This window comes from Oryzias melastigma, linkage group LG23 (genome assembly GCF_002922805.2).
Source record: "Oryzias melastigma strain HK-1 linkage group LG23, ASM292280v2, whole genome shotgun sequence".
NCBI lineage: Eukaryota > Metazoa > Chordata > Actinopteri > Beloniformes > Adrianichthyidae > Oryzias > Oryzias melastigma.
In genome coordinates, this window is record NC_050534.1 from 13,267,575 (window position 1) to 13,291,586 (window position 24,012).

General features: G+C 36.4%; 1 protein-coding gene and 1 long non-coding RNA gene across 2 annotated transcripts in view; one reads left to right on the plus strand and one right to left on the minus strand.

The window, feature by feature from the left end:
• exoc4 (exocyst complex component 4) overlaps nt 1-24,012 on the plus strand; it is a 143,182-nt gene that overhangs the window by 19,366 nt on the left and 99,804 nt on the right. Inside the window, exons 8-10 of the mRNA XM_024287903.2 lie at nt 2,371-2,551; nt 13,386-13,531; nt 13,846-13,934. Of these exons, the coding sequence (XP_024143671.1) occupies nt 2,371-2,551; nt 13,386-13,531; nt 13,846-13,934 (416 nt within the window). The remainder of the gene's footprint in view (nt 1-2,370; nt 2,552-13,385; nt 13,532-13,845; nt 13,935-24,012) is intronic.
• LOC112155886 lies at nt 4,018-4,960 on the minus strand. Its single transcript, XR_002920859.2, has 2 exons — nt 4,293-4,960; nt 4,018-4,205 (listed from the first exon to the last, which is right to left on the minus strand). It is a non-coding gene; the product is annotated as an uncharacterized LOC112155886 (long non-coding RNA).

Here is a 24,012-nt window from a genome sequence, read left to right on the forward strand (position 1 = left end):
CTTTAAGATTTTTTAATGTAAGTTCACTATTTGAGTATTACCCTAATTGAAAAACCTAGACATAAAAAAATGACCAAAGATTCAAGTTGATAGAAGACATTCTTGTGGTCTACGTTTCAATTATGAAAACTGAGTTGGGTATTCATGTGGATCTTAATTGCCTTTATGGGATTTTAATTGTCCTTTTTCTAATCCAATAAACCACACACAAAAATAAATAAACTTGATAACTCCTGCACATGATCCCATTGAAGCATCAACTGTTTGCAACCCACCCAAACCCCATTAATGACAGCGAGAGCTGTGATTAATGCTGTTGTCACGTCTGTGTAAAATGATCAGGGGGTTGCAGGAGAAGGAGATGAAACCCAAACAGTTGAGCCTCTCTTCTGGCTGCCAGGTTCAACACCTGAGGTCTTTGTTGTGAACCCAGAAGGACTAATAAAGAATTCTCAGATTCTCAAGCCTCAAGTCGGGTTTATAGCAGTCTTTTTAATGAGCTATATTGATTAAAATTGAAAGACTTCATATCCGTCAGGTGAAACCCCCTAACACATGAAATGATAGGACCAAGAGGTTGGGTAAAACAAACACATTATTACCCATTATTTGTGTATTTGCTTTAATGTGTCCACTAAAATTAAATGGCAACTCACTTCTCACGTGTGCGCTAAGAACTCAGCGACTCAACTAATGTATGATGTGTTTTTTTTTTTTTTTTGCTTTACTTTGAAAGCTAAGTCTTTGTGCAGAAAGCGGATATATCAAAGTCTGCATTGAGGCATTAGCGTAGATGAGGCAACTGTGAGTTTTCTAGCTGGAGTGCAGCACTCAGATCAAGGGGAAGGTCAGTTTAGAGCTGCCTGCACTTTCCTTTTCAGCTTGAGCCATTTAAGGCTAATGAGAGTGGCTGTTCGTTTGAGTCTGCGTTGGCCAAATCATTTGGGTTTTGACAAGCCCTAAAGCGCTGATATTGATGCACACAGGTCGCATTGAACCATAAATAAAAAGAGTAACCTGCAAAATTTTGTTATTTCTTTTTTTGTATGCCTATAACGACTTTTTAGTTCTTAGTATTTGTTGCTATCTGGTATTTTATTCTTCATTTGGACAGTTTATCTTTCGGTCTGTTTTACGAATGTATATTAAAAAATATTCATATGTAACAGGGGTCTCAAACTGGCAGCCCCCACTTTAAAATGAAAGTTTTATGTTGATACAGCCCGCAACTTTCGTTTGAATGACCCTTTTTTAAAATTGCTGTGTGTGGAGCTGACGAACCAACCAATCATGGGGGTGTGACATTGACCGAGATTGAAGCAGGGAAACTTTTAGAGTAGGAAACCTGACACCTCCCCAGACTACATTAATGAATTCCTTACTTCTTTTTTTTAGAAAGTGACTATTTGCTCATGATTTTCTCAATATGTGGAGCCAGTGCTGTATGGGGTCCATTTGTTCCAAAAATGTCTTTGCATCCACTATGTCTACTGAACAAGTTTATTGAACATTTGTTCATATCGATGTACTACTAAGCAATATCTTTTGCATGTCCATGCTTCTTTGAAGATAGCTTTGTATTTGTCTTGTGATGTTTCAGCTTGCTATATGTAGAAAACTTTGCATTTGCTAATGGCGTTGGATATGGTGGTCAGAAAAGTCCTTAGCAACAGTTGCTAGCGTCATTAGCTCCTTTCGTTTTACAGGGCACGCAGAAGATATTGCTTAGTAGTACATAGATGTTTAATAAACTCATTCAGTAGACATAGACAATAGATCAAAGAGATAGACAGTGGATGCAAAAACATATTTTTGGCACAAATGGAACCCCATACCTAAGGTAAATTGAGTTTGAGAACCCTGATCTATATGCTTATACATTTTTTTCTGTTGTATAAATTGAAAAGCCATACAGTGAAATAAAAACTTATGTAGGAAAACAAATTTAAGATGCACAGAAAATTCTCCACATTTGTATACTTATTGTTATTCATTCATAAACTGCAAATAACATTGATAAGGTATTTAAAGTCTTAAATGTACCTAAATTTGGTCATAATTGGTAGATGATTTAGGTATGGACTTTGTCAACTTTTAGGTTTGAAGAGGTTTGTTTGATCTCTCTTTTTTTTTTAAAACACCTCAAAAATATTATAAGTTTATAATTACAAGTTTGTTGTTTCAAGTCTTCATGGCCTGTAAAATTATTAATGTTTTTAATAAAAATGTTAGTTGTTTTGACTGTTTTTTTTTTTTTTTTTTTTTAAATCTTCTTTCCCATGGATTCATTCATTCACTTTTCCACATCACTGCCAGTTTGTATTTCTCATGACAGCTCACCCTTTCTGTGCTCTCTGTCTCCCTCTGCAGGCTGCTATTGGATCTCCTGGAGCTCCTGTTTGAGAAGTTTAAGGCAGTTGCCCAGGCGCACAGCGTGGTGCTGTCCCACATGCAGCCGATTGCCGCGCAGAGTCAAGGGCGAACCCAGGAAGACGAAATCAAGCTTTATGAGCAGGCTGACGTATCTGCCAAAATCCAGGCAGTGCTGCAGGTTAGTTTCATGCAACACTGATGCAAAGAAAAAAAATTACAGTGGCTGTTGTGAGTTTATGAAGGTAGAACATGAACAGCAGTGTTGCGAAACTTGTGAGAGATGTCTGTTCATAACCTGCAGAGATAAAAAATATTGTAATTATGAAAAAGGGTATTAATTATTGTAAATATGCAAGTTAGTGATTGTTGAGTTTTTCTTTTCATTGCAAACAGAAAAGAAACATGTATTTATATTTTCCAACCATTTGTTTAAGGACTTATTTACATAATCTTATTTTATAATAAACTGAACAGACCTGAGACTTACAAGTCGTATATAGAAAGCATTTACATTGTCAACAACTGAAAAAAACAACAAGATGCAAAGATAGAGGAATTCTGGTTGCTTGGATTAATTTTTGCCTCCTTAATTGGCGTTTATTTATGCTTGGTTCCTGATCCCTGCTCCTGTTTGATTGGCTGAGGAAGACGAACAGCTGTTCAGCTGACCCTGCGGTTGCTCTCAGAGGAAAATCAGTGACAGTTGTTGCTTTCAAAGTGCCTGGTGAATGTGTGCCTGCTGTGTGAGTGTGTGGGTGTGTGTGTGTGTGTGTGTACCCACAACATTTAGTTCTCTATGATGCTCCTCAACTAGCAGTTGTTTTCTTGAGATTTTCAGTGTTAAAAATATGATTTCTTTAAGCCTTATCCAATAAAAAATCCTCAGAAATGCCTCTGTATTTTATTTAACACTAGAATATGTATAGTTGGAAAGAGATGGACAGATGGTCTGTGATATTTCTGTTGATTCATAGGGTTGCAGAACTTAATTCTGCCATGTTGATTAACTGGAGAAAGGGCATCATAAATAATCAATGTGCTTCTCGCTTCACCATCTCAAACACTCTTTTTTTTCTCTTTAATACTACTATTACTACATTTCTTTGGTGGGATGATCATTATGTAGGGCTGGGTATGCAAAGATAAATCAATTATTACATAGTCATTAAATCAATTAATTAATTTGTCTTCGGTGTATTGATATTCAACTAGATCCAAGAGCAAATTCAATTGAATCCTGACTATAAATCTTAATCTATTCAAAAATAAATATTCTACACTCAACTGTCAGTAGTCTCATAACAAAGGGGAAGCAAATGGGAAAAACTACAACCCAACCATGAAATAAAAAGCTCTTTAAACTAAATATATGGTGTCAGAGAACACTGGTAGTGTTGCATAAAACTAAGTGCATAGAGTACAAAACAGTGCATATTTAGCTTCATGAAAAGTCTTCATACTAGCCAAGAAGCTGAGACCAGAAGAACTCACATTTTGCCATCTCTCTGCAGTCAAAAACCATTGGCCTCCGAAATTCAGTTGGCCTTAGATTTGCTAAAGACCATATGAAGCTTGCAACACTAGTGTTGCATGGAACTAAGTGCATAGAGAGCTATGGTGAACACAGAGTCAGGGGCAGTTGGATCCATATGCAGTGTTTTTTAAGAGTTGAGGGGCAGATGCTGGTCTGACAGGCAGTGGTCAGGCATGGCGTGGAGATTTCATAGATGAGGCAGACGGTGGTCAGAGACAGGCGAAGGTCAGGCATGGCTTGGCATTGTCAGAGGAGAGGCAGACGGAGGTCAAGGGCAGTCAGGAGTCGAGGCAGGCGGCTGACAAGAAGGTGTAGAGTTCAAAAACAGGTCGGTAACAATAAGGGCAGAATTTAGAGACACTCAGAATTGCAAGGAGAACAATACTTCGCACTGAGCTTGGCTTGGTGCTCTGGCTTTAAGCTGTTGAGGGTGATTGGAGATGAGAAGCAGCCGAGGAGCTTCTGGGAGGAGCTGCATGGGCTGATGGGAAATGCAGTGTGAAGAGAACAGGACGTTACTAATACTCTACGATTTTGTTTTGGTTCAATATATAATTTGTGTTTAATAAAACTACAGGAAGGAAAACATTCCGACAGATTCATTTTTTTTTATTTGCAAGCAACGATGGGAAAATACCTTTTTGTTTACTTTTTCTTCTAATAAAACAACATTGAATATGTTGAATTTAGAACAACACACATGTTTAAAACTTTCAACATACACATATGCAAACGTATTTCTTGTAGGGATGCAACGACTCACTTTGCCCACAATTTGGTTCAATGGTGTATTATGTATTCTGGTTTTAAACTGAAAATTGACCGACTGCATTTTGCCAAATGAGACGTTTTGTGTTCACCAATACGCATAATTGTCCAAACATCCCCTCAAAATACACTCCTAAACTAAGTGGAAAGTTTTCCACGAGTTTCTGTGTTCAAACTGTTACAGCTGCATGCACACACACATGTTCACACACTGATAGCAGTTTCTCTGCCTTACTCTGGCACCAACCTATAACCACCAGGAACAATGTATTTTGGGCCCAGCGTCTTGCCCAAGAACACTTTGACCATAATGAACGGGATATCACCTAACATCAAATGTGTAAATACAGTGAACACAAAGAACTTACTAGTTATTAGCTGCACTGTTTGGGCTTTAATGAGAAAATGACCACCACCATTGTAGAGTCACCAGGGGCTCCACTTGCATTGCACTGTAACATCATGTAATCGCTTGATTGGAATACTCATCACTCGAAATGAGATTTTTACTATTTCTAGAGTGCTTGTATTTGTATGACGGGCCCTCATTCATTCCACTCTCTATTTACAATTTCTCTTTCTCCCAATCCTCCTTTTTTTTACATTTCCCTTTCCCTCTCTCCTGCCTTCTTTCGCATCATCCCCACTACCCTTGTTTTACAATCTCTCTATTTCCCACTACCTTGTGCATAAGCCTCTTGGTCCTTGTAATTTCCTCCTTAATCTCATTATCTGGCGTTCTTTTTTTTTTACAACTCCCACACTCCCATTCACCCCCTTCATTTTGCCTACTCTATCTTCCAGGGTCGCATATCGGCAATGAGTGAAATTAACTTCCTGCTGCTCCCACAGTAGATGCGTTAAATTTTATTGGATACCGAGCCAGTTGTAATCTCAAATCTTCAAACCCACAAGCAAGCAGAGGCAGACAACAGTTGCCAGAGTTTTGTTATGAAATCCGTTGGAGTTCTAATTTATAGGATTGTTTTTCTGTTCAATTGTGACTTACCTCAATAAGGGAAGACACTCTAAAACTCATAGAATAGAAGCATGCAATGTTTCCTTTGATTCTCACATAGAATGGCAAATCTTTTCCACTCTAACAGCTAAATTATTTGAATCCCCACTTGGCTGGCGCCTCTCATTGCAGTTTTACATCTGCAGAAACCATTTGATGGGTGTTTGATTTTTTTTTTTTTTCACCCACTTTGCAAGGTGGAGAAACCACCTTGACCTTTCCACATGACATACCAGTAGACAGATGCGAGAGTTGACAGAAACATAGGGTGCACCCAGTTACAAGGCCTTGGCTTGGAAATGCCGTTCATCTGAGGCTCAGAAGAAGCTGCGGGTAAACACACTTAAGAATGTCCGGATTCATGTAAGGGTTCTAAGCCATCTCAGAAACACTCAAGATGCTTCTGTTTGTTGCTCATTTTAGGGTGTAGCGATTGATTCAGAGCAAGAAAATGGGATGGTAATCAGTTGTATTGATGTACAAAGTAGTGTTTTGTCGCCACTTCACCATTTTTCAAGTGGCTTTCAGTGGAACCTGTGCAAAAGCACGATTGTTTACAACATCCGTGAATATACATGCACACACCTCCACATTCCCCTGCTGCTCTTTTTAGATTCATCTAGTTAAAGTCCTTATTTGCTATTCAAATAAAAAAAAAGCCTGAACATATTTGTTTCAACCGTAATAAAAGTGGGAAAGCATCTTTAATTTAAGGTGTTTTGCTATGTTAAACTGACACTTTCAATGGGATGATCTCCCATTTAAAAATGTTTGCGAGAAAATGCAGGTTTTTTATAGAAAGAGTGGAAGATGTCACAATAAGTTATCAGATAATTGGATAACCTGGTTCATAAAAGATCACACTGGACACATTTTTGGACGCATGCTTAATTAAGACCACCCAATGAGAGTCCCGCGATCTATATTCAGCAAAGGGTGTCTGTGTCCATCACCTTCTCACCTTATCTGCGCTTTGTTAATTAGCTTGCCATTTACGCTTTCTGCAAGATTTTGATTTGCCATGTAACTTCCTGCCACGTCCATTTTCAACTCCAAGTGTGTGAGCAGAGTGCAGATCACACTTTTAATGAGGGCCTTTTTTTATTTGCTGGCATAGAAATGTATTTGAATGAAAACATGGTTGATGCTGTTCTATAGCTTTAAGAAGTCACACAGGGATTAAAGTTTACAAGACTGGCACTGAAATGGTACGCTTTAACGGAAATCTAAAAATGGTAAAAAACTAAAACATAGATAAAGTTGTTGTTTTTATCTCACCATTGCTTTCTTTTTTCCAATCTCATCTGATTTAACTGTGGATGCCATATATAAAACTGCATGGGTTTGTGCCAGAATGACTGCTTTAGTGGATTTGGAATCTTTTCAAGATTGACTTTAAGTACGGAATGGCTATTTACAGATTGTTCTGATTGTCTGGCACCAGATGGCTCATGCACCTGTTTTCTTGACTAAAAATTAAGCATACCACGTTCCACTTATGTTTATGTGTTTGCTCTGTTGCTTACATATATGTGAATGTTAGTTTTTTCTATACCTGTATGAGGAAATCTGTTTGCATACCTGTTTTTACAGACTATGTTGATGACAGTGATTGGCTTAACCGGATTTTGCTTAATAGGTGATCATTTCACCGATTTTTGGTAACCAAAATGTGTATTAAAGACCAACACCTATGAATATTGTGTTTTTGGCATGCTCTTGTTGCATTTTTCTCATGATAGGGGATATAAATTAAGCTTAAAATTGCAATCCTGAGTATTTTTTAGCTATAAGCTAGCAGGAGAACATGTAAACAGATGGATGATGGGAAATGAGGATGGGTTTACTCCATCCTAATCGTTCCGCTGTGGATACCGTATGTGTTCGGTCTGCAAGATCGGTACAGGGGCTTGGGATTAGTGATGACACTACGGTAACACCACTTAGACAAACTACTTGGATGGATGAACACATATGGTACCTAAACCGTCCACAATTTAGAGACAAATTTCTAGTGAACTACTAACGCTTTGCAGAAACTCCATGATTTTGGCTAAAAACAACACAATCATAATTAAAAGACTAATGGAAACGCTTTTACGATAAATCAAAAGATGATTGGAGTTGGACTTTTAAGAACTTTGGTCAAAATACATTGAAAATCCATTGATCTTAGAAGACCACAAGCCTACTTTGAATACTCTGAAAGCACAAAGACTGCTATTGTTGATAAACGTTTAAATAATTGCCTCACATACATTTTACCTTCTAAAGCGCAGTAGCTTATTGACATATTGGCAGAGTACAAAGAAGTCAGTGATGTCAATGGTCTTGTAGGGTCTTGTCTTTTCAGCTGTGCCCTTTTCTTCAATCGGACTTTTCCATTAATAGCCTTGATACTTACTGATACAAATCAGGACTGTGGATTTCATTATGTAGTATGAATGCTAGTTTTCTGTTAATTCTATCGTTGGATGGTTGTAGTTTAAAAAACACAGAAAATGGGGCAATCCCCAATATAATGTTTTCTTATAATAAAGTAACAAATGCACATATAATCACAAAAGATGTTGGACAAATCAAGGACACGGGGCCTCGGTGAACATGCAGGCAAATCTTCCTTCCTTCTGTCAACAAGATAGCCTTCAAAGGTTTGACTGCATGCAGCCAGCTCCAGGTGGGAACCCCCACTGTTCTGCAAGAGTTGAGTGTTGAGAGTGGCTGTGGCTGAGGCTCTGTCAGAACTCATGAAGGTTATTGAAGTTACTGGAGCAAAATCGATACAGGATGTATACAGAACCCTCTGTCTGACGGCCAAGGACACTTTGGGCTTTAAACTTTAAGCCAGCAGCAGAGGATATCAGTCAATATGTTTTGCGACAGTGTGCTTGCCAAAGGACTTAGTGGGAAAACAGCTGATTTCAATAAAGAAGAGGAAGAAAGTTGATTTGTTCTAAACTATTTCTAAGATGACTTTATAAAGCAAGGAAAGGGAAAAGAGAGAAACAAATTGATATTTATGTTTCATTTTAGCCCATTTACTTCCAAGTTTACCCAGTGTCAAGTGCTCACCTGCAGAGCTTTGAGCGACGCTTTCCTAATTGCTTTGATTGTTTGGCTGCTGCACACTAATGGAGAGGATGGAAGATGAGAAAACACTTCTTCCAAATATAAAGTGTGACATCTGAACATTTTAGCGAGCACAGACTAGATGGAGGTCCTGGTAATGAACTGCAAAGGCAGACTTCCATTAACCCTTTTCTCTTATTAGTTTACCCTGGCATTCAACCCGATAGACCGATTTATGTTTGGAATCGGACCCAACCCATTCCTCTGCAGAAAGGGTTGGCTTTAATACTTGTGTGAGTATAGGTGGTCTTTTCCAGTGGAAAAAATATGTTTTGAACTTAGTCAAACACACTTGAACCTTTAATGTAATATGAACATTTTTCCAAGTCCCACAGAATAAGACACTTCCATGTTTTACCTTTTACTTTTATTCATTCTACTTTGCTAGAACTTACTCTTTGTGGCCTTTTGGTGAAATTCAGCAAAGAATCTCAACAGGAGGCTATCATTTTCTCCTTTTAGTCATTTGAAGTTGAGAGAAATTTGGAAAGGCAAAAGTCGAGTTTGTCGTCTGTCTGTTGCTAGTTTAGCAGATAGGAAATAAACAGGACTTTAATTTAGCCCTGTCCCTTCATTCCCACACTACTTGCATCAGACCTTATCAGTTCTCCAGGGTTTTTCTAAATTAAAAGCTGCATCCATTTGGAACTGGGCTCTGGGGCCAATTCCTAATGAATATTGTGGACCATTTATTTTGTTTTCTTCTGTATCTGCACTCCGAGCATATTAATCTCGCTCAAAATGTCGCCACAGTGGAAGGTCTTTGTTTTGACATCAGTTTATGTTGACGATCGTTGAGCAGGCGGCGAATGACCGTTTTTATTTAACACTATACTTTAATTCTTTCTTTTTGCAGTTTGATAACTGTCAATATTGTTATATCCAGAGTTTCTTCAATAACCAAACATTTAGATACTCTAGTTGATGGTTGTTTTTTGTAGCTGTTTGGGTTTTAAGCAACCTAATTTCATGATCAAATGTCCTTCAAAGAGGACCAAAGCTGTATTTCTTTTTGGTTGTGGGATGTTAAAACGGTGATCAATCAAGCAAGAGTCATTTTTTAAACACGATTAAATTAAAAATACTGAAGTTCAAATTTTACTTTGATGGAGAATGACTTCAACTGTGCTAATTAAGTTTTGATATTTTTAAAAATATCAATTGGTGACCAGCCTTTGATTTGTTGTAGCTCTCTGACAAATTGTTAGTTTAGTTCCTTTTATCAGAGGTTACCATTATAATTGACTTGTCAAATTAAACTACAAGCTTTAAAAAAAAAAGAACATGTTTTCATTTTATTTTTAATTTATTCTCCTTAATGCTTCCCTGGGGAGGTGTTTTGAGCATGACCCTGGGGAGGACCCAGGACACGCTGGAGGGACTGTGTGTCTCGGCTGGCCGGGGAACGCCTCGGGATTCCCCGGAGGAGTTGGGGGAAGTAGCAGTGGATAGAAAAGTCTGGGCACCTTTGCTTAGGCTGCTGACCCCGTGACCCGGCCTCAGATGAGCAGAAGAAAATTGATGAATGAATGGACTCTTTTTTTTTTTGTTATAATCTCCATTCTGCAGCCTCAGAAAAAGACGAATCTGAGAATCATTCCTGCTGTTGAAGATGTGAATTATATTTATACATCACCATAATCTTTGTTTGGACAAAGAAACTCTAGACAGAAACATTGGGATGGTTGCATAAATAATTTGATCATTTTTGTTGTTTGCAATCTTGTGTGACTTGATTTGCTCTGTCACGTACTTTGTGTGTGCATCAAAGAAAGAGATCCGTTAGAAGGTTGGCTAACTGATTTACACACATTAAAGGAAGTTCAAAGCCAGAAATCAATGACGGAGACCATTGTACACATATTATCACATAATTAACTCATTTAGTGTCTCTTCTTTATTATTGTTCTTAGTCATTCTGCCTATCTTTTCAGTGTCCACTTCTAATTCTTCGGTGTTGCTGGCCCTCATCTCTTTCCGGCTCTATCTTTCTCCCTGTCAAAGCATTCCTGTTAATTGCTTCCAAAGTTCACTCCGTCTCTCGGCTAATGCAATTTAGGAAGGGTCGGAACCCCTTCATCAGCCCGGGCCTTGAATTTCATTAGGTCTACTTGGGTGTTAGCTTGCAAGCAAGTGAGGTTTTTGCTCCATCAGCTCATCATTAGTAATTAATACACTGATAGGATTAGCTGCAGCATGAAGCTTGCGGCATGTCGCCTCTGCGGTGGCGGGAGTTGCAAAAGCTATGTGATGAAGTGAAGTGAAATAATGAGATGAGGTATGTTTGTTGGGAAATTTTGGTTTGACCTGCATGATCAAAGCAAGTTTGTTAAAAGTTGGCATAACTTAAAACTAGGGATGTCCCGATCAGGTTTTTTCATAATTATTAGTCCAGATCTGATACTTTTGTAGCATATTTTAAAAATGAACAAATTAAATTAACAGTATCAGGTTGTTAATTTTTTTTATTTAACATAAAAACATAGAAGTTATTTGTAGTAGCTTTAACAAACAAGTAAAAATAGTGTAATCAAAAATAACAACTATTATCAATTAAATCTAGGTGATAATTAGTCATGTGAGAAAGTTTAGTGACTTTAGCTTTAATATCTATAGAACTATTGAATATTTTTAACCAAATGTGATTCATATCTTTATTTGAAATTCTTAAAAAAATAATGATGACTGTTGTAGCATGAATGTGATGATGATGATTCACGATTGATATCAGAACATTTTTTTTAACTTCTTAAGACTTTATGTAAGACTTCTTAAGGCACCACATTTTTCATTTTATTAAAACAGTAGTTAATTTTTCTTAACTTTTTTGTCTGACAGTAAAATAAAACAGGCATATCAAAGAACAGCTCGGGTCCTAAGTGGCTGGTCAAGGAGGAGCTATCACTTAGCAGTTAGCAGCCGTCTCTCTGTCTGCAGTACAGAAAGAGTTTTAACATTAAATGAATAAATAAAAAAAACGTTTTTCTGTTAAAATGCCTTTTTATGTTGTTGTTTTAGTTTAGACAAACTTATAGAGACACTTGCTGTCAGTTTAAAGCATTTTTAAACCAGTTACTGAACATCTCGCTAGCTTAACTGAGCTGTTTTTGTTAGCCCCCTGCTTGAATTGCTGCCATATTCTGGCAATAACATGTCGTGATCCGCTCATGACATGCAGACGTCTAGTGGAATATTTATCTGAGATAATAAGCTTGAAATCTAAAGTGCTTATTATAATAGCAATATGTTAATAAGATACTGATTGGGAGAGAGCATTCCATACCAATCAACCACGTGATCGACCCGATTTTTCAATCATTTGATCAGATCAGAAACATCCCTACTTAAAACCATATTTGATCACATATTTTGATCTAAAATTTTATTTATCATTTTAAAAAATACATTTTTATTGACATTTACTGATCTGATTTTAACATTTATTACAGTTTATTATGTAATATAATTGTATTTTTAAATTGGCTCCTCACATATTGACAGCCTTGCTGTTAAGCAAAGGCTTCCCCATTTATGATGGGGTTTGCTCTCTGCAGCATTAATTGCATCATTATGGTTGGGAAGGCTCTCCATCTGCTCAGGCATTACTCCTGTCCCATCCTGGGCTGACCCACACTGTGCCTCAGAATTAGACACACAGGGGCTAAATGGCTCTGTTAAATTATGAAGCTATTAGAAATGGGTGGCTATTTTGGAACATATGTATGCGCACCGTGAGGAATGAAGAGTCAGAAAGAAAGGCATATAGATGAAGTGGCGTACGGAGAAGAAGGAAAAAAAAAAGAAATGTGACAGAATGAGAAATGGAGCCGAAAAGAGATTTTGAAAAATGAGAGCAAATGAAAGCAACAGAAAGAATGTACAGATATGATGATAGAGTGGAGGAAGTGAACTTTTTCTGTCTGGCCAGAGTTTCAATGTGCTTGTTCCAGACTATTGTTAGACGTTGATAAGACTTTTATGAAGCAAGATGGATTTCACCATGGATCATGCAGATGGATCAGACAAGATTTTTATGGAAATCATTAGAATAGTCCTTTTTTGTCAGTCGTTTTTCCTTTTCAGATTAAGTTTTTTTTTTTTTTTTTTTTTAGAAATTGTGATACATTTTTAAGATGAAGCATAAGGTGTTTTGGGGAAAAATAATTGTAAATAGATTATTTTTTTATTTTCTTATTTCTTTTTTTTATTCACTAAAAAGTTGAAACCCTTAAATGTAGATATGTTTTTTTTTTTTTTTTTTTTTTTTACAAATTAATTAAATATTGCCAATTTTTTGTTGAAAATCCTCCATACTTTTTGGAATTTTTATCAATTAAAAAATGAAAAAGTTCCGCTAGCCTCTCTTTTTGTTCTTTTTTTTTCTCATTTTTAGCCATTTTTTTGGTAAAAACTACATAAAGAAAATCACATCACAGAATACAACGCCATATAATCTGTCTTACAGACATTGTTTTGTCAAAAATAACTGCAACATCCTTTTTTTTATGGTTGCGTCTCTGCTTTGTTGTTTTTAACAAAGTGATTGATGTCTGTGTCATGTAGGTGTTGCTCATGGAGTACCTGGACGTGAAGAACAGCCGCAGTGCCACGGAGCCGTCCGCTCAGCTCTCCTATGCCAGCACTGGCAGTGAGTTTGCTGCTTTTTTTGCCAAGAAAAGACCACAGCGTGCCAAGCAGTCTCTGTTCAAGTAAGAATCACACTCTGTTTAAGGTTTTATTTTTAGAGGGGAGGAAGAAGAAAAAAGGCTTGACTAACTATAAGCACAGAAAATGTTTATTTTATGATTAATCTATGTTATGAACAAATATATTTTTCAATGTATTCCTTGTAGAAATGTGACTTCTATCATTTTTGGAGTAACTTATCTTAAGTAATGAGGGATTTTCTTGTATCGTAAGCTCTGAAATAGAAAATAATCTGACAAAGAAGTTCTGAAATGGTGCATCTTGAAGTTTAAATGTTGTTTTCCAGTTCTGTCTCAACCTTTTTGGTTCCCTGCAGGTTTGAGTCATCTTCCCATGCCATCAGCATGAGTGCGTATCTCAGAGAGCAGAGGCGAGAACTCTACAGCAAAAGTGGAGAATTGCAAGGTAAGGAGGGAGATGGGGAGGTTTAATTTGGCTGTGGAGACACAAGATAAAGGGTTTGAGAGGCTAATGGCTGAAACAAGGAGACATGGATAGATAGCAAGAAGGAAATGACAGTGGGAGTAAAAAAAATGAGTGGAAATAGGGTAAAAAGTTATGAATTGGGTAGGTGAAGGATGCTGGAGAGATACTAATCAGTGTAGTATATCCAGAGGTAGAGATCGGAGGAGGTGAGTAAAAGAGGAAAGGATGGAGGTTATGGCGACACTGCTAAACTATTTGCAGCAGTTTGAATAGAGATCAACAGGGGAGGGTAAAAACACTCAAAAGATAGGATATAAACGTGCAAACTGGAGTGAAAAGGTGCACAACTGAAATTGTAAGGTTATTTTGGTCATTTGGAAGTGAGGAAATAGGAGGGATTTGGGTAGAGGAGTATTAGAGAAAGGTGACTGGAGAATAAAAGAGCACCTCACAGTTCAAGAATGTTTGCCTGTGCACCAAAAAGGCAGACCACAGCAGCTCAAGGCAGCCGAGGTGACGGACAAAGAGCCGGACCAGATGCAGGGAGCCAGGTGACTTTACAGAATTCACAAACAAAAGGTGGCCTTGAAAAGCTTTCACACGCTCACGAGTGAGCTGCACATTCAGATCCCGGATAGTCGATCTTACTTCTTCTGTTTTTCTGTCTCCAGCCCTCCATTTCTTTGCCTTTGACCTTGAGGTTTCAATCAGTGGAGTCTGACAGCCCTGTTTGCTGCTGTCTGCTGCTGTTCCCTTTTTGTTATCACATCCAACTCCTTCTGACAGATTGAGTAAGAAAGAAAAAAAGATGGACTTAAACAGCATCATACTTTTTTGAACAGCTTTTTGCATAAAATAATATTATAGCACAGTTTTTAATGAAATGTACATGTATTTTAAAGGTGATAAATATGCAGCTTTTGCATAATCGAGTAGACGTACCTCAAATTTATGTGTGGGGAAAAATGTAATTAGCCAATTTTAACTATTTTCTGTAAAGTTTTACGCAGCTGATTACATGTGTTAAAGTATAAACCTATGGGAAGAGTTGATCCATCTACATCAATTTAAATAAATCCTATCTCACTATCAAATTAACACAATTTAACGCTACTATTTCATGGGTTGTTGATGACGAAAAAGTGCTTACAAACACCCTGGATTGTTCATTCTTATCTATTTTTTGTTTCCAGGTAATCACTGAGTAGTCCAACATTTATTTAGTTTTACAGTTTTTTGTAAACTTGTCTGAAAGACATGATTTCTTTTTAATTTTCAAAACATTAAAATAATTCACTGATGTAAGGCACTGTAATCTATGGAATTAGTACCCCCTAAAAGGTTTATCGACATTCATTTTTGCTTCAATCTCACCTCTAAACTATAAGCAACACTTTTTTTTTAAAGAGATTAAGGCATTTATTTATAAAATAACTTTTTTAAAATAATTACAATACTTGAAGTATATATCTGTATAAATACTTTGGTCTACAAGACATATAAGATCCTTTCAAAATAAGATACACTTTGTCTCAAATTAGATCCTCCTGCTGCAGCAAATTTACTTGAATTAAAAATGCAGAAATGTCAAGTCATGCATGGTATGTTCTGTCACCTTAATCCTTTTTCTCCTTCTACTATAAAATAAATAAATCAATTAAAAAACAAAAAGAAAGGTATGCATGTAAATGCATTTATATAGTTGAAAAAAGTGCCTCTGAACAGCAAATAGATACTTTTGTGCAGCAGAAGAAAACATTTTGCCTAATTTAAAAAAAAAGAATGATAAGCTCTGACAGTAAAAACAACAAAAAAAAACATTTTACTACAATTATAGTTGTCATACATGTTTGAATTTATAAGGAGTGGAAAAGCACTCACAACCTCTTGAAAAAATGCTAATATTAGACCATTTTAGTTCAAAAATGTAACTTGAACGATCTATCATTTATTCAAATCATTCGAATTTTTCTTCAAAGCCAAAGAACTCATGTGGCTCCAGAGCCTCAGGTTTTAGACCTTTGGTCTAGACTAGAGAATACATATGAGCGGACATTTACTATTGGCTAATTTTTCAAACATTTTAAATTTTTTAAATATCCTGACTTGTGTTTCTAATTAGTATAGTTGTAATCACAATTATCACTATTATAATTGCTCATTATGAGCTAACTTTTATTTGTTAAACTTAGGAATACAGTGAATTTGCTTTAAAGTTTTGCTTAGAATAAAGAATATGCTCATTATCAGTTTTGTATTGGTTGGAAATGGATTTAGAACTCCCTACAGAGTGTTGGATTGTAATAGTTTCTTCAAAATAATCATTAATTGTAACATTTGTATGTTGATGTTTAAAACAAAGGTGAAAAGTTCAAATCAGAATTTACTGCTCAAACTTGTGACCAGAACTATCATAAAAAGTTAGTTATCCTTGAACCTTTGCTACTCTACTTTAGTTCAAGAGCAAAAAAAGTTTTTGTTCTTCCACAGCTTGTTTCTGTGTTTGCAAAAACAACGAGTGCTTCAATGTTTGAGGATCATTTTGATCCACTTGTCTGGCATTAGTAAAGACCACTTGATTTTTCTCTACTTGTTTTTAAGAACTGAAAGCAAGCGTTCTTTGTTTTTCGTGGAATTGTATTCAGCTAAAGCACCAGACATGCCAGTCATTACTATTCAATCTGTAGCTGAGGGTAAAAATCAAACATAAAATGGAAGAAGAACATTGATTAACTGTGAATAAAAGACAACCACAAAATGGTCTTCATATAAAGAATCACTTTTTTTTAACTTCCATCTGTCAGTGCCTAAGAAAGAAGGTGGAAAAATATTTTTTGACTGAGTGAACGCCTCGAAGCGTTTATAAGAAGATGAGATTTCTCTTGGCTTTCATTTCACCTGTCACAATGCGTAGCGCCGGCCACAAGTGCAGGCCGGGGCCTGAATGGCTGAAAAGAGATTGAAGGAGTAAGAAATCATTTAGAAAGTGAAATAAGTCGACTGTGATGGAGAGAGTGGAAAGATGTGGGAGAGGGGGAGGTTAGAAGTCATTGTTTTCATCGGGGTTCAGTGAAGAAGCCATTAAAAGATTTCTGAAGGAAGAAATTAGAAAAATTATGTAGTGAAAAGGATGGAAAGGGACGTTTTCTTTATTTACATGCATGTAGTTCAGGGTTTAAAAGTTTCAGATTCTAATCTAGTTTAAGAGTTTACATCTTTTTAGAAGTTGTTGAACATTTATTAACAGGAGGTTATCTTGAAGCTTGTCATTTATTTAATTAATAGACTTAAAGTTAAGTTACAAATATAAATAAATAGATTTCTTATTCTGATTATGTGCGTAAAAGGGTTGCAGGGAGTAGAGTGAGACATTCTGCTTATCATGTTATAAAAACATGAAAACTAAAAGAGAGGACATAACTTTGCTCTACACATTATTTCTAGAAACTGATGATGTAAAGCCCGACATATCGCGTGATTCTTTGTTATATTCTTCCTCTACCATGCTAATAAAGGTGATGGTTACAGGGTTGCATGGGGGTATTTTGGGACATATGTTCCACTTATAATAATTATTGTTGGAAATATTTTGTTTATTAAAACACATACCCCTATAGTTACAAGAGACAGCGATGACGGATATAATAAAAAAAAGTAATTTGAACTGTTTTTTTTAAGATTCAATTTGGACATGGAGTGGGACAAGGGAAAAATGCATTTTAGCGGTACTTTGGACTCTTTTTTTTTTTTTCAAATACATTTTTAAGCATTCTTTTATCCTCAATTTTGTAGATATGGTCTTAGAAACTACATGTTTTATGTATTTTGTAGGAGATTGTGGTGCACAATGTCCTCAAATTCTTCAATAACTCTTAAAAAGTTTTGAATGTGAACAATAGCATAAACTACTTTATGCACATCTTGTTCTAAAAATCCTACATTTATCTAACAACCAATTGTGAAGTAGTCAAGATTATACTAAACCAATAATAAAATACTATTTTTACACTGAACATATTAAAACTCTATAACTATAAGCCCTAAAGCAGGGTGTCAAACTCAATCGCACAGGGGGCCAAAATCCAAAACACACCTTAGGTTGCAGACTGAACAGGATAAACATTAATTGAACTCACTAAAACTAAGTTTTTAAAACTTTAAAAACATAACTTTTTAACATATCTATGAATTAAAACAAGCAGGAATATTGTTCCTGAATAAATCAACTTAAACAATAAATAACTTTCAATATTTTACTCTCCATAAAAATATATTTTGTCAAAATTATACAAGTTAGAAATAAACACTAGATAACATCGGGCTATTAATAACAATAAAATAAAATGATCTGGAGAGCTGGGTATAATTACCCAGGGCCTCAACTTTGACACATGTACTAAAGTAAAAAAAAGCAAAAACAGGTACCAATCTTAACCCTTTTAAGCATCTAAATAACATGCCCTCTTTGACATACTGTAACTCTTTGACCGTTTACACAATCACAGTAACTCAGTTGATTCTGACGGGGAGAAAAGTGGCCTTTTATATCGCCTTGGAGACATTAGCTTTTCTTTGTGACAGAATGATATCATTTAGATGTATTTCATAGGCACTTCACTGCTAAAAAGGCCAGTGCATGGCAGCCTTTCTCCGTTGGAATTATGAGCAATGAGTGTCCCGATAGCACTTCTAAAAAGTCTATTTGTGCAAACCTGCTTTTCTCCACTTGAGAATCAGCTGGAATCACTTTAATTAGGTCAACAGTTGAAAGGGTTAATGACAAAGGTGCACATCAATCAATGACATTAAGGGACCAATACTTCATGTTATACTAAGAGCACTTCATAATAGTAGTTCTTGTATCTCTCCATGGTGGCTCTCTGTCTGAAGAAAGATAAAATAATAGCAAAGTTAAAAACATTTAAAGTTTAGCTTCTGTTTTAGCAGCATGCTAACATTTTTGGTAGTTTATTGTCTACTGGGATTTTCAGGCTAATTTAGAATTTAGCTTCCATTTTAGCAACATGCTAACGTTTTTGACTACTTTGGTTTACTGAGGAATGTTATGCTAATTTGGAGTTTAGGTAATATTTTAGCAAATGCTGATGTTTTCAGCTAATTTGTTATCTACTCAAGTTGTTTGGGGATTATTTAGAATGTAGCTTATATTTTAGCAAAATGCTAAAATTTTTTAATCATTTAGTTTTTACTAAGGAATTTTAGGCTATTTTGGAGTTAAGCTAGTAATTGAGCAACAAGCTAGCATTTGTTTTGGCTAATTTGGCCTCTAATGAGTTTTTTTTTTTTTTTTGCTGATTTAGAGTTAAGTCAATATTTGTGCAATAGGCTAACATTTTTTACTATTTTGTCATCTACTGGTGTTTTTTAGGAAAATTTAGAGTATAGTTTTTATTTTAGCAAAATGCTGAAGTTTTCAGCTAATTTGTTATATTTGGTATAATTTAGAATTTAGCTTCTATTTTAGCAACACGCTAACATTGTTAACTAATTTAGTTTACTGAGGAATTTTTGGGGTTCAGCTAGTAATTAAGCAATAAACTAGCTTTTTTGGCAAATGAGTTTGTCATGCTAATTTGAACTTTAACTTTTAATTTAGCAACATACTAACATTTTTGGCTGATTTCATTTACTGAGGAATTTTATGCTAATTTGGAGTTCAGCTAGTAATTCAGTAAAAAGGGAGCATTTTCGTTAATTTGGCCTCTACTATAGGTAAAAGGTAAAAACGTAAAAAAAAAAGTCACATTTTGACAGATGCTAGATTCTTTTTATATTTTTTGCCTTTGTTCATGCCAAAATTACTTGGTATAATTGACATTATTACAAAAAAAAAGATAATGAATGTAAATCCAAAGTTCCTAAAGGCTAAAGTAAGTTCATGTGGCTCCTTCTAGGTTGTGATCAGTAGAAAACAAAGCCAAATGGCTCTTTTACTCTTAAAGGTTGCCAACCTCTGTTCTAGGCAAACAATTGTGCTTTTTGTGAACTCACCAAACTTGTCAACATCATTAATTCCACCTATTTAATAAAATAGAGATTTGAGTAATGTAAAAAAATGTAGTTCAAAGTTGTTCCTGATCTTTTGTGCATGTAAAACACCTTCTAGGATTATCTGCGAGGTCAGTTTATATCATTCATCTTAACACAAGTTCCCAGACCTGCTGTAACTTTGGATCAGAGCAGCTGTATTTGTGCGTGTAATAAATTTGTAACCCATTTACTTTTTCCAATCTCTAATGAGTTTAAAATTAATCTGTAATATCTGTAATTCATATTTCTTGAGTGTTGTATGGCCCTACCATGTATCATTATTACCCCACCCCTCCCTACACACTCGCATACACACCCTTAGACACGACGTCCCACATACACATTTGAACACACAAGGGAACTTAATTGCTTTCCCTCTCATTGTGTATGCTTCAGTTAGTCCAATTCTTCATCTAAAGACTTCATTACGGCTCCATATGCGGCCACATCTGGAATGTGTGATCTGAATGTAAGTGTTAGGGCCACAAGTTTGTGTACGTATGTGTTGTTTTTACATACTTTAGGTCCTCAACTGTCGGTAGAAATAAACAGGGAGCATTGTATTAGCTGTGCTCCTGTGCACTACTGGAAAATCAAAGAGTCTCATTTAGATTCAACACTATTTCTCATGAATAAGTAAAGATATAAACATGTTTTTCACCTGCAGATGTGTTACCCTTGCTCATGTCTCACTGTCCCTCGATTTTTTACATTCCTAGCTTCTGCGTTTTTATTGCCTGCTCTGTACAGTGCAGACATGGGAGTAGCTCTGTGGTCATTGGGGAGGTGAAGTGTGAATATATTTTAATAACTGCAGCAGTCTTGCAACACTTCGTAATGCATTTACAGCCCTTTTTTTGATTTATTTCTCTTTTACGTCCCAGCTGCTCATTGTGTTTTGTAAGATATTGCCTTGCCCCAGGGCACGTTTGAAGTGACAATCCCCCCCCGTTTGATAGCAGTACACACAGCCTGGCTGTCAGCGCATGGTCGCACTGTACATGCACGTAAACCGGCGCGTGCATGTACCTCAATTCCCAATGCTCTCACCTTTGACCTCCTTCCTCCTCTAAGATGTGCTCCTAATCAACTTCGTTCCAAATCTGTTCCGCGCATTCCCACAGTTTCCTTTGATATTCAAATTGACTTATGTGTACCAAAGATAAGAGTGTGGTTGACTCTCCCTATGCAAGTAAGCTAGTTACAAACAGCCCTTTTTGCTCATTCCTTAATACCCAAAGTGAAGTCTGTGGTAAAAAAAAAAAGGGCTGTGCTGCATTAGAGACTTCTTCTGTGTACAATGGCATCATTTTCCCCTGACAGAGGAAGGAACACGGAAAGGAGGAGGATGAGGAGGTTAGTGGGGTGACCAAAAGTGGTGTTCCCTGTCAAGCTGATTTGTACACCCCAATTGAGAGGAGAGGGAGAAGAGGTGCAAATGGAAAAATGTCTGGAGGGAGACAGAGGAGTGGAGGTGATGGCGGTTTGGATATTGGAGGTGGGGCTGCCAGATGTGGAAAGCCACTTGCTCAGCATAGGTGTGTGTGTGTTTATAAGGTGTAGCAACAACCAACATGATCCTGCCAAGTGATGTGTGATGTTGCACTCCCCGTCATTGTGGTTTCTGGGTGTGGAAGGTAATATATGGAGGCTGTTGTGAGCTTCAAGCCTTTTTGAAGGTTTGTGGGTCACTAGAGAAGCCTCTGAAAGAACAGCGAAACTTTATCGTCTGTCAGAGCAGCGCTTCTTCATTACATAGCTCATTAGGAAAACTAATCTCTTTCCAGTTGTAATCTAATTTTGTGGCCAACAAACACAACCCTCCACTAGTTGCTCTATTGCTGCATCTCTATATTACCTTTTTGAAAGTCTACCTTGAGTCCTTGCTTTGTCCTATCAATTACATATTCCCTTGATGTCATGTTCTTAATTTATCAGCAATTTAAACGATAGATTGTTTTTTTCATTTTGTGGAGTGATCAATAATTGACTTCCGCTGACCTTGCAATTAAAATTAATCATCTTTGTAAATGAAGCATTATATAGAAGGTAAATTTGTCACCAAAGGAAAGGTCATTGATTATTACATGATTATAACACAGGAATACCAAAGACATGCACTCAGCCTGGTGCAAAAGTTCTTCCATTTTTTTTTTTTACTCTTGGTTGTTTTTTAACAATTTCTTTTAATTTTCTGAAGAGCTGCAGTAGTTTATCAGACATTCACCACTGTGTTGTGGCAGGTCTGGTGGGGTAATTTACACCCTGTCCCACTAGCTTGCATCCCCTTAAAACCCCAACCTAACATTAATGGTGCAACAAAATTGGCAGGTAATATTGGAGCTATCTCACCATGCAGTTTGGAGCCAGATACTAGGAAATGTGAGGAAAACAAAGCTGTACATGGATCTAGTCCATTGACATATATTATTTCACTGGACACCAAGGTGTTAACTCCGACCCTCACACATTCAGGCCTGAGCCTTCTCTGTCACTTCCTGATTGTCTGTCGCCATTTTGTAACCAGTGACAGTGATTGGTCCAAGTTGGTCTGAGTCACGATTTTTAGAAGAACTACTGCCGCCAATCATGAGTGAAGTCACACCCCTTTCACTGAAAGCGGGATTGGGAGAAGCTGTCAATCAAATGTTCGAGGTGGGGCCAGAATGCACCACATGCTTTTACTGAGGCATCTGATTGGTCAGTTTTTATCTTGAATAACTTGGAATAAAGAGAAAAAAAAACATCTTAAAAAATTAGGATTAGAAAAAAAAACGTGCTAAGACGAATGTGTCAGAGCAATAATAGTTATTCTGTCATATAAAATGACTGAGAAATTACTATTTCTCAATAGAAGTATATGGGATTTTGACTCTCTTGATATTGATTCTTAATTTTTTTCTTAAAGCCAATTTTGACATTCACCAGTAAAACTGATTCTCATTTCAGGATTTTCTTCTTCTTCTTTTACGAGTTAATTTATTTTTGTTTTTGTTTATCAAACAATTATCCAGTGAGACATGCTGAGAAAAGTCTCAGTCCCAGAAAAGAAAAAAAAAAAGCGGATGACTTTAAATTGGCTCCTACATTTTCACAAACTCTCCAGTTAAAGCCCATCTAACTTCGCCCATGATAAAAGAAAGAATTAGTACGCTATATATAAAACATTTATATTTTGTTAAAGTCTCTCACAAACTATAAACCATTTTTTGATTATAAATTATGTTTACTGGAAGTACATTTTCTCAGTGCTGAGGACAGACTTTACCAAAGCACTATCAATCATTAATCTATGATGTCTTAAAACATTCATAAAGTGAAAATATTTCAATTTTATAAGACAATTATCTGAATCATAAATCATAGGGCATTCAGAGGACAACAAAAAAAAAACAATGATATAATTGTTTACACAGTGCAGACATTTAATCAGTGAAAATTTTATTTTTTTTAGCCTCAGGCTCATTTTTATCCGCATTGGAGCTATCATTATTTGTGGCTTCGACTGTCACCTCTGTGTTTACATTTAATCTTGCACTTGCTGATTGGAGAACAAATGAAAAATGGATGGGACTTGTCAAGGGAAGGCTGGGTAGATGAATGGCGCAAAAGACACAAGACTGGAAAGGATTTGACATCTGCACTGTAAATACATTGATAGTCCAGGCAGGTACATCAACAACTACACACACTCACATCTCTGGCATTCACAGCCTTCAACAGGTTGTTCCGGGGAAGCAGAGGGTGTGCAATATGCTTCCAGGTTCCCTGCTGGGTCCAATCAAACATTTGATGACACTTGGTCTGCTGGCAGGTTAGTTCTCCCAAGTCCCCAAACAAATAAATACACGCTTATGTACCTCGCCTGTCTGGTTACTTGTTTCTATTAAACGCATTTTGTATGTTGTCTATTTTTAAAGTCTAAAACTCCATGAGGAACTTTTGTGATGTTGGATATATAAATACAGTCGACTCCACTGGAGCAAACCCTTTTCTCAGTAGTGTG